Raw genomic sequence first — 12,268 nt, forward strand, 5'->3', positions numbered from 1 at the left:
TGTGACAAGGGTCACAGAACATGTTCGTTTATTTAATTTGGACTCCGTTAGGGCAGTTAAATTAAGTACGAAAGTTATCAGATAACTGGTAAATACCCGTGTGTGATGGGGGTATGGTGTTTGACTCACATATATAAGCTTGTTACAGCTCATATTTCTCATTTTCTTAAATTTTCCACACACACCGTACCTAATTTCTCCTACTTGAAAACCCTAATTCTCAATCTTGTTTTTGGAGTAAAAATTGTGTTATAAAGCTTGTTGTTACTGTTTTCGTGATCATTCAAGGTAACAATTCGTGATTTTCAGTTCCAAATTGTTAGATTTATGTGGTTTTAAGTTAGGTTTTGTCAAAAAGGGATTTTGATTTAAATTTAGCTAAATTGGTGTTGTTAATGCTTAAAAACTAGAGGGTTTGAGTCCCTAAACGTTTTCCTAACATGTTGTGTGTAGATTTTGGGTCAAAAACATGTCTGGAAATGAGATTGAGCGATTTTGGTTTGAGACCCGTCGGTTTCTGCTGCTGCTGCACGAAGAACACAACCGTACGGTTGCATCCTGCAACCGCACGGGTACATTGTGCAACCGTACGAATGCAGTGGTGTTGGTGCAACCGTAAGGATGCACTATGCAACCGTACAGATGGACTTGTAACCGTACGGATGCATGTGCAACCGTACGGGTGTAGATCAGGACTGCAGAGTTGTTTAATTTAGCTGTTTTCTAGCCGTTATGCTGTCCGCGTGACTTATGATAATCAGATGTAAATTCTGAAAATGCATAAGTGTTAGGTGGACTTTTAGTGACACTTTTGTTACTGATTTACTGTACTGTGCTGTTTTGTGCTAACGGACAGAAACTAACTTGATTTGCCTTATGTTCAGGTGATAAGGATAAGGAAGCCGCTCGGTGATAGATTATCTGACCTAGTTGCTGGTATTTGGTGAGTGGGTCTATCTTCGGATAGAGTATTAAGTAGCTGATACGCTACTTGTTCAGACTCTTTACTCTTATGTTTATATCCAGTGTGATTGCCATGTGTAGTTAGATGTTTCCATGCTAGTTAGGACGATTGCATGATTGATTATCTGTGATCTTATGTGCACACTGTTAGTTGGCCCACAACAGAGGCGGCAAGGTTGGGAACCTCCGAGGCGGCAAGGTAGGGTTTGTGTGAGGTCGACCGTGGTAGCCTGATCGGGTCATGATGTTACTGATTGTTCAGTATAGCATAGAAGGACGCATGTGTTGCATCTGGACGGTTATGCAGTGGAGTCAGTAAAGCGGACTATCGGTAGACTGTAGCCTCATCAGCTAAGTCGCGTGCTCGTATAAGCCGCCGATCCTCATATTGTCAGTTGTTTTTGTGGTATGCTAGTTCAGGACGTTAGCATGTATGTGACCCTTGCATGTTCAGTTGCTTATGCTTGGTCTGTTAGATAGTATCCATTCACTTAGCAGTTGTGCTAATTCCCCCACATTTTCACCCATTGCAGGTTTAGGTATTGCTGTAGGAAGGGTGCTACGGACGGGATGAAGACATGTTTAACTATTACCTGAACTCTGATGTTTTCTGATTTTGTAATGTTTTTAATGTAACACCGATGTTTTTGAATATTGTAATCACGTTAACTAAGAAGACTTATTAACTATGGTTTGTAAACATTAACCAGGGTTATTTTAGTAATTAAATGTACTTTCGCTGTGATAAAAAAAAAATCAGGGTGTTACATTGAGCGCTTAGACACAAACTATTGGCAAGAACCCAGATCCGAAGACATTAAGATAAGCCAAAACCCAAATCAATTAAACCCAACGAAAATGAACCTCCAACAAAGATCTCCCACTCCATCCGAGACCTTACGAGGTTAGGACCTCGACGATAAAAGTATTCAGGGGATACATATTGTCATTGAAGAAGGATACAAACTCACCAAGCAAAGGAAGCCAGAACCAAAGTGCCAAGTGCTGAAGAAAGCAACAGTCAGGACGGCCCATTTGATGTTACAATGAGATGAAGGAAAGAGAACCGTAGATGGAGCATTAAGATAGGGGAAGTCACTACAAAGAAGTCGCAATGAATGTATCGAGTGAAGCAAACCATAATGTGATCATAACAAATTAACAACCACCCTAACTCCAAACACTATCAATAACGAACAAACAAACATCCCTGAAAGTGAAGAAAATGAAAGATTGTCTTTTACAATTATCCAATGAGTATGTGTTTTTGTGTTGACCCAAACTTTTTGTGATCATTATTATGGTTTTATAGGTTAATCTAGAGCCCATGCGAGAAGCTCGTATCAGAGATCTTATTAAACAACTTAATGTTTGTAATAACTCTTCGCTAAATTTTGAAGGAAATGAAAGATGGTAGGGATGAGGAAGTTTGGGAAGTACCGATTGACAAACTCATCCCTGATGATGCTCAGAAAGCGATGAAACGTTTGGGTGAATTGCAAGACAAGATTTTTAGTACCCTTAGCAACTGGACATGCTAATGAATAAACTGCAACTAATTGTAGCATTTGATCAGCGCACTATGTTCTTAGAAAATAATGATTTGCTATTGCTTTTTTTTTTTGCCAAAAAAACGAATACTCATATAGAAACAAGGCCGTTTTACAAATGAAAACGCTCTCAACGGGGGTACAAAAGGAGAAGAGAGAAACATGGAAGCTCGTACCTAAAAAAATAACCATTTAAACAAAAACTATCAATAAACAAAATGGGTTGCTATTGCTATGTTATGTTATGCTCTTTTCATTAAATGTATGTGTGTTATCTAAGGTGTATTTTGTTTTGAATTTATACATACAAAATTCTTCATGTTACTGCAATTCACACGATATAAACACAAAACAAGGTTTGTAAAGTGCTGAGTAATTTAAATACTCCGTAGAATAATCTCACAAGGTTCCTATATTAACTATATTAGTGCAAATATATATAATCCAAACACCATTGATTCAACTGCAAACTCATTTAAAAAAAAAAAAAAAAAAACTCAAATATTTTCAATAGTATTAGAAACTCAACAATTACTAAAACTAGTATCCACTTCTTTTATCTTTCTAATCGGTTTCTATGTTGCCGATTAAAATGGTAAAAGCCAAACGAAAAATATAAAATAAACGCAAATAAATACCATAGTTTTTATTTATGCAACTATTTTTCCTAATTTTTGAACCAACAAAACCACATTCGGATCGATTTATAACGACTCGGTGTGTCCATTCTTCTTGGCCAAATCATCTTGAACATATTCAGCATCATCCATAAACCTCTTCCACAACCAATGCTTCTTCCACACCCTTTCAGTCATCTCTTCAATAGGTATATTCTTCGTTTCTGGAACCAAGAACCAAACGAAAAACGACATCACAACCACCCAACTCGAAAAGAACAAGAAGATCCCATATTTGAAATGGCAAAGCATCGATAAAAACGCTTGTGCTATCACAAATGTGAATACCAAGTTTATGCACACAGTTATACTTTGACCTGCTGATCGCGTCTCAAGTGGGAATGTTTCACTAGGAATTAGCCAACCCAATGGACCCCACGACCATGCGAAAGCGGACACAAATGTGCAAACCATGATCACCACTAGGACCGCGAAACCAGTGCCTAGGTTGTTTGAGGTGTCTGTAACTTTTATTCCAAGTACAACTGCAATTACCACTTGTGCGAAAAACATTTGGACGCCAGCTTCAAGTAAAAGTATCCGACGACCAAGTTTGTCAACGGAGTAAATAGATATAATTGTGGATATAACGTTCACTGCTCCGGTAATAACAGCCGAGTAGAGCGAGGCATCGTTCTTGAACCCTAATGTGCTAAAAAGTACGGGTGCATAGAACATGATCGCGTTGATGCCGGTAAATTGCTGAAAGAACTGTAGTGTACAAACAAACAATAGAAAATTAGTCAACATTTTAAGAAACATTATCGTATTTTTTTAACTTTACGTGTTTACTCTTTACTTATGTTTTGTCTTTTCATTAAGGATATATAAGAACTTAGCTATTTATTCTTATGACAATTATTATTTAGGACAACTCTAAAGAGTCATGGAAAATAAGATTGTAACCGAGAGTAAATGAAAGGTAACAGGGGTACTGACCTGCAAGGCAACTGCAATAACGAGCTGAGGACGATTCCTGCGTTGAAGCAAATTACGGAAAGGGTGTTTAACTTCTTTCGCAATGCGACTAGCCTCAACGAGTTCCAAATATTCAGGTTCAACATTATCAACTCCACGGATTTTTCTAAGTACAGCTTTTCCTTCTTCTAGTTTGCCTCGCTCGATCAAACTGTTGGGTGTGTCAACTACCAAGAATGCGCCTACGGTCAGTAGTAATGCTGGGACTCCGGCTAACCCCAGAGATAGTCTCCAACCCCAACCACCTTTAATCCTAAACAAAAAAACGAAATTTATTTACATATTTAAAAATATATTCAATTCAAACTAATCGAATAAAACAAACTAATCGAATAAAACAAGTATAGGAGACTAATTAGAACACTTACTTTGCTGTGCCGTAATTCACAAGGTTGGCAAAAAGAATCCCAATTGTAACATTAAGTTGAAACAATATATTGAGGCCCCCACGTATCCTTGTGGGTGCTATTTCTGATAGAAAAACTGGAACAGCCTGTCAATATTATTATTTACAAGAATTAGTTGCCCGTTACTAATTATGAAATACTTATTGATGATGTATCTAAGATTCGAAGATAATTATTCGAGTTTATTACATAATGATCCTAATGCATATAATATGGGGGATGATTCTCACACACACTTTTTTGATCCTCACACACCAATTGAGTATTATTAGAAGAGTAAAAGGTTAAAATATGTGTGTGATGATCAAAAAAGTGTGTGTGAGAATCATCCCCTATATAATATAGGTGTCCAAAATATTATACATGTCCCCACGAAATTGGGGGAGTATGCTAGTAGTTGGAAGATATGCAACATGGCGCGAGGTTATGAGTTCAATCCCTTAAACATAACTTTGCCTAATTTTTCTCTCATTTTGACGGAGATAATGATGGGTAGAGGTCGGGAAAAATCGGTTTTACCTTTTTAAAATAATAAGATACACATATATAAATTGTACTCATCCTAAATGATATGCCTTTTTCACTTTATTTATGTCTTAGTAGTTAATCATTGACTACTTGATTTGGATTATTGATTAATTGAATTTAAAGAAACGTGCAATTATGCTTTTCTTCACATGTGCAAAAGACTTTCATCAACAAGCCTACAAGACCAGCCTTCCTAATACAGTCAAATTAGGACGGTGTTATTCATTCAACTGACACAAAACATGTATAAACTAAGTTAATCACATAACTTGAAAATTTGTCATCATCAATTGATAGATTAAATTAAAAGTTACTTATGATCAAATTCATTACTTTTGGTGATTAACATAATTTAAAGATGTACGAAAAGTGATATAATTGATCCAATAATATCCATAGATAACAGATAATATAATATGCTTACAAAACTTTAATTATTACTTCTCTTTTTATGATAAGATAAGAATAAGAATAAAGCACCAAAAAATTTGGAAGGGTAAAAGTCATTAAAGCTTATTGATAGCAATAAGTATAAATAATGAGGATCACAAAATTCATAAAGCAATACCGTTGATATATCATACTATACGCATGCGAAACATGCACTAGACATCGAGTCAAAATCTTCAATTGTCAATAAAACCCATGACTCTTTTTTTCCCATGGGACCTATTTATCTTAATCTTATAGTCATACTTAACATTATGGGATGACTTTTTTCAAAATAATAAAATATTTGGTTTAATTTACTATATAAAACGTGTCTATTCAAGATGAATTTTATTTTCTCAAGAGATCGCACCGTACCCTCTCTAAATGACTACGTATAATATTCTTACGTTATTTCAACTTCCTAATGTATAACAAAATTGTTAATTTATTTATTGCTTAACTTTTTAGGGTTGTTATTTTATTCCTCATTATCATTATTATCAACATATGATACTTTGTATAGAAACATGAATTTACTCCAGTAGTTACTAAGTATGCAATTTAAAATAAATCAGTACCTCCTACCTAACTATGTTAAAATGATAGGCCCTACATTAAAAAAGATTTAACAATTCAACTTCGACAATATTGACTATTCTTGCGTATCATAGTGTTAAAGTCCAATTAGAATCTGAATTTGTGGAAAATATCTAATTTTTTAACATTAATGATTTACAAGTCCAATTTGATATGATTCAAATTACTATTTTATATTATTAATATGCAAAGTGTATTCTATTACGTAGTTTTTCATATTATTAACGCGAAAAATAGTTTAGGATGTAGACACCTATCAATCTGTAATTTATTATTTAAATATTTAAATTAAATATACTTTAACATATAATATAATAATAATAATCAAATATATAACGGACTTGCAACATGCCAGCACATAACAACTTAATATACCACTTTTACGTTAAGATACTAAATCTTTTGTTTATTGTTGTCAATCTGTTTGTATCTAATCTTAAAATATCTTTACTATTATGGTAAAATCAATCAAGTTATTTTCATCAATAATACTTAATACTATGTATGCCAAGTAAGCAATAAACAAGTAGAATAACTCAAAATAAACATACAGACCAATGGAGTAATAAACATAAACACGAATATTTGAAAAATAATAATCAATATTAATTAATAATTAAAACTAATACTGTACATAATTAGGCAAAAAAGGTCTGACGAGCCAAGAAAAACAAACCTGATTAGCGAAACCAACACCACAACCAAGTAAGATTCTTCCAATAATGAGCATGAGGAGATCTTGAGCCGCGGCATTAAACGCGACACCGACAATGAAGAATACTCCGGCAATCAACATCGTAAGTCTTCTTCCAAGACGTCTCGTTGTATAAGACGCGAAGAAAGTTGCCGTAAGTCCAGCAAGATACAATGAAGATGTAAATAGTTGTAAGCCTTGATTGTCATATTTGCAGTAATTACTACCCAGATCACCCGATATCGTTTTCCTATACACCACTGGAAAAAATTTCTTCAAAAAATCCGGCATAGATGTCACTCCACCTGTTATAATTAATACATCAAATTAATTAAAATGTATCATCATTAAATTAAATTAAATTAAAATTAAAATATTATCTAATCTGAAACTGATAGGACGAATATGAGTAAATCTATTATGGCTCATATTCATTTATTGACTCTACATCCGTTATAGTATGAGCAGCTTTGATTACATATTTATTATTATTTTACTAATTATAATAAAAACTGTTAACATTTTTGAATGATTTACTTCAACTCTAAAAAATCGATTTTGATATAAACATATACGGAGTATAAAGTAACGGAGTTATAATATCATTTACTGTAATACTAATACGCCGTATGATTTGATATTGATGTTTCCTCAAAACAAGCCAAATATAGGCAAAACAAGAATAATAGTAATAATCTTTATTCATAAAAAAACGATATTTTCTACAATTAGACAAAAAAGTACATAAATAAATCAGGTTCATATAGAACTTTTAACAATTTAAATTGTTAGTGACAAATATGTAATACGATATGCTGAAAAACGTGAGTGCGTGATATATAATCGATTGATGATTGTACTGACCTGAAACGCCAACATCGTAACCAAACATGAGGCCGCCGGTGGCGGCCATAATGCACGAGATGATGACAATAGGAGTGATTTTAGCCTCAAATTCATCTCCTCTACCACTCGTAACTCCTAGCCCTCCGCCAGCCATATCTGCAGACTCAAAGTTATTCGATCCGTGAATATTATGATTGTTGTTTGCTCCGTAATATTATTACTACGTTATATGTTGCTGACGTTAATGCTATTTATATTGAGAGAATTAATACTCCGTATGAAGAGAGGATTAGAGGTGTAACGGACTCCTAATGAAGTTGTATTATACGGAGTGTGGTTTTAATATATAGGGAAAAAATTTTGTAGAGAGCAAAAATTGAATTGTCAGTGTTTTGTAAAATGTGGGGTCCACGAATAAAATATTGACACGTGTACCTGTTATCTTTTTCTTCGTTGTCGGCTCATCTAGTCGTCAAAAATATTTTCCGACCCGGATTCTGCTCTTATTTCTTTTTCTTGTACACCACCTATTATTTAGCGACTCTATCCATCTATTTTTTTGGAATAATTTTATAAAATTTCGTTAACCTCATTTTTACGAATAAAAAATTCCTCTCTCAACAATAACCTTTATTCTGATTGATTGAAAAATATAAAATGGGCACTTGACAATACAAAATAGTATGAATATGTGTGATATAACAAACAAAGTATTATTAAAATAAAAATATTTAAGATTATCTTCCTATTTTTAAGATGTACTAAAAGTACTAAACCATATATAAGTCGAATATATCATATAGATAAGTACAAAAATATTATGTATTAAAAATATTTATATCATAATTAATTAAATTAAATTAAATTAAATTAGTGTAAGTAAAGATAATATCATATCATTGATCATTAAAAAACTTATGTATAAAAGATAGGAATTTGGCCCTAAGTGTTTTAAAGTGTTGTATTAAACAGTTACTAACTAACTTGAAAAAGTAATTTTTTTAATCGTACAATTATTTTGTGCATTTAAACAACAACACTTAGGGTTTATCGTTAGCAAACTTCAAATAATATAAAATAACAATTTTCCTCTTTTAAAGATTTACTATAAGTAATAGGGATCAATATTCAAAAAATTAATGAATATATGTATTTTGCATTTGTGTGTATTTATAGTATCGATGATTTTTAACACTTATATAAACTAATGATTCTATTGACATTTAAATAAATAAACATAGTTTAATTCGATATCCATGTGTTACACATGTCTATAATCTTGGATATAATATTATATATAGTTTTAAATCAAGAGGGAAACCTGTTGAAAAGTGCAATCAAATACCAATACACCAAATTATAGAAGTTAATCATCAACCAAATCACCAAGAAACCAAATCTTTACAAGAATCTTTTACAGAAAACAGAAATTCAGAAATCTCAACCACAACAATTAATATCACAATTACTTAAACTCTATATGAATCAGAAACTCTATCATCAAGATGATGTAGAGCTAAGAACACCGAAAACTCTAGGGTTGAGAACCAAAAACGAATACAGAGAAAAACTTGAGAGAGAACAAAATACGAATGAATAAATTAATTAAAAATAACTTAATGACTTGCTTTTATACTCCTCTCTCAATAACTTGGGTTTGACTCAAATAAGCCCACTTGAGAACATAAAAGCCCACTAAACTGCTGCAATCCACTAGCATCACTTAGCCCATGACAAGATGTTTCTGTTCAGCCCTTCAACTTCTGCAATCTACAAGACCAGCCTCTTGACTATCAACTAGCAGCAATAACAACCTGAAATTGGCTACAAAACCACAAATGAGAATAATCATAAAACCTATGTTCTAAACTAAGCTTGTTTGATGCTATAATTTTAACATCCCCACTCAAGCTTAGTTTGGAACAGGTCTAAAAGACCTAATTTATTTGTCAACTGTTTATGTTGACTTATAGGTAACCCCTTTGTAAGAATGTCACTTAAATTATTTAAAGAATGAATTTTAGTAACTTGAACAATTCCAGTTGAAATTTTATCTCTTAAGAAATGCAAATCAATATCAAAATGTTTGGTTTTTTCATGAAACACAGGATTTGCAGCTATTTGGATTGCAGAACTGTTATCACAAAATATTTCAACTGGAAGCTTAACTTTAATATTAAAGTCTAACAGCAGATTTTTAATCCAAATAATTTCACAAGCAGTTGTTGCCATAGCTCTATACTCTGCTTCAGCAGAAGACCTTGAAACAACTGATTATTTTTTACTTTTCCATGACACAAGAGTACCACAAAAGTAAATAAGATAACATGTTACAGACTTCCTATTAAGTCTGCACTTTCCCCAATCAGAATCACAGAAAGCATGAAGTGAAAACTTATCTGACTTAACAAAGTTGATTCCTTTTCCAGGAGCATTTTTTAAATATTTCAAAGTTTTGAATGCAATTTAAAATGTGACTGAAGAGGAGCATGCATATATTGACTTAGAACATGTACAGCAAAAGATATATCTGGTCTGGTTAGAGTCAAGTATATAAGTCTACCAATTAATTTTTGGTATTCTGTAACATTTGAAAGTAAAGTATCCTTTTCATTTGGTTCACAATTAATACAAGCATTAGATTCTATTGGTGTATCTATTGGTTTGCAACCAAGTAAGCCATAATCATTTAATAACTCAATACAATACTTTCTTTGAGAAAGACACAAACCATGACCAGACTTAAGAATTTCAATTCCTAAAAAATACTTTAATTCTTCAAGATCTTTGATTAAAAACTTTGACTTTAAGAAAGTTTTGAAACTATTTATCTCAGTCAAGCTATTTCTTGTTATAACAATATCATCTACATACACTAAAAGAGCAATAAACAAGTCATCTTGGTTTTTAACATATAAGGAATAATCAGACTTACTTTGTTTAAACCCATGTTCAATTAAAGCAGAATTAAGTTTAGCATTCCATTGTCTTGGTGCTTGCTTTAAACCATATAATGACTTTGTTAATTTGCACACTTTTGAATTAGAAGAATCTGTATAATATCCTTTTGGTAAAGTCATGTAAATTTCTTCTTTTAACTCACCATACAGAAAGGCATTATTAATGTCCAATTGATACAAAGGCCAATCATTTTGAAAAGCAATAGAAATAAAACATCTAACTGTAACATGCTTTACAACTGGGCTAAAAGTTTCTTCATAATCAATCCCTTCCTTTTGACTAAAACCTTTAGCCACAAGCCTTGCTTTATGTCTTTCAACCTTACCATTAGATTTATATTTAACTCTGTATACCCACTTATTTCCAATTGGTTTTCTATTATCAGGAAGATCAGTAATCTCTCAAGTATTATTTCTGTTTAAGGCTTCTATTTCAAGATTCATTGCTTCAACCCATTTAGGATCTATGCAAGCTTGTTCATATGATTTTGGTTCAAGATTCTTGTTTAGATTAGAAACAAAGCAGAAATTTTCAGACTTTAAATTTGCATAGTTGACAACTCTTTCAATACCATATTTAACCTTTCTATTTAAAACAAAATCATCAAATTTCTTTGGAAACATTGTGCTTCTAGTTGATCTCCTTAGAGTTGTATTGTCAACATTTATTAAATCATTATTTGTGCCCTCAGGAGATGAAGTATTATCTTCAAGATGTGTTGTTGTAGGACTATTCTCATGTGAATTATCACTACTGCCATCACATATGTAACAACTCGAAATTTTCCAACATATAATTATTAATATTTATTATTAATACTTGCGTTTTAATAAATGTATTTTTGTACATTTACTTGTTACCGTATTTGACTTTCCAATGCCCGACTTGTCTTTGTGACACACGTACTTTTCACGAATAATATTTTCGAATATTATTTACATTCATGATTAATTAATATTAATCATTTTTAATTAACTAATGTTAGTAGTTAATTACTTGGGCCTTTTATTTATTTGTTGGTTACTTGGACTTGGACTTTTATTACATGGACTAGTAAGCCCACTCTACACACTTAATGGACTAGTGAGCCCATCTTTCATGCTAGTATTACATTAAGAATAAACATGTATTAATTAGCTTAATGAGAAGACAAAGTTACTCAAGCATGCATGCATTCTTTTCCATACATTTAACCTCATTACTCATTCTAGCTCTCACCTTCATCCCACACTTGAAAGTTTGCTAGTTGACTTCCCCTTTTGTGCCTTGCAAACCGTCGGCCTCTTGTGTGCCAAGGGAGGAGTTTAATTTTTTTTTTTTAATACTTATTCACTAGTATCCTTCCATTTTACACACACACACACACACACACACACACACACACACACACACTTCATTTTACATTTTCATTCTCTCATCTTTTCTCTCTACCTTGTAAGTAAACAAGCTTTAATTTCTTCTTTCTTTTCTTCTAAAAACCGAATACTAGCACAAGACATCATCATCATTTGCTTGATTTATTAGTTGTTGTTTGTTGACTATTATTCAAGATCAAACTTCCTAGTTTGCATCTCCATGAATCTTGCTTTCTTCAATCTCTTGTTTGATGAAGAACCAAGAACAAGAACCTAAACT

At 32.6% G+C, this 12,268-nt stretch overlaps 1 protein-coding gene across 1 annotated transcript; it reads right to left on the bottom strand.

Moving 5' to 3' along the window:
• Positions 1-3,005: 3,005 nt before the first annotated feature.
• On the bottom strand, positions 3,006-7,973 carry LOC139845140 (sugar transport protein 13-like). Its single transcript, XM_071835365.1, has 5 exons — positions 7,691-7,973; positions 6,809-7,131; positions 4,537-4,661; positions 4,130-4,421; positions 3,006-3,901 (listed from the first exon to the last, which is right to left on the bottom strand). The coding sequence occupies exons 1-5, from the start codon at positions 7,824-7,826 to the stop codon at positions 3,218-3,220; spliced, it is 1,560 nt and encodes a 519-aa protein (XP_071691466.1). The 5' UTR covers positions 7,827-7,973; the 3' UTR covers positions 3,006-3,217.
• Positions 7,974-12,268: the final 4,295 nt, after the last annotated feature.

This window comes from Rutidosis leptorrhynchoides, chromosome 4 (assembly GCF_046630445.1).
Source record: "Rutidosis leptorrhynchoides isolate AG116_Rl617_1_P2 chromosome 4, CSIRO_AGI_Rlap_v1, whole genome shotgun sequence".
NCBI lineage: Eukaryota > Viridiplantae > Streptophyta > Magnoliopsida > Asterales > Asteraceae > Rutidosis > Rutidosis leptorrhynchoides.

What these genes read in the sequence shown, in the direction of transcription:
- LOC139845140 (XM_071835365.1), bottom strand. Translation starts at nt 7,826, where the DNA reads ATGGCTGGCGGAGGGCTAGGAGTTACGAGTGGTAGAGGAGATGAATTT. An exon ending in TTACGATGTTGGCGTTTCAG is followed by an intron (nt 7,132 to 7,690) that starts GTCAGTACAATC and finishes TAATTATAACAG; the next exon opens with GTGGAGTGACATCTATGCCG. An exon ending in GTGAATTACGGCACAGCAAA is followed by an intron (nt 4,422 to 4,536) that starts GTAAGTGTTCTA and finishes TTTTTTGTTTAG; the next exon opens with GATTAAAGGTGGTTGGGGTT.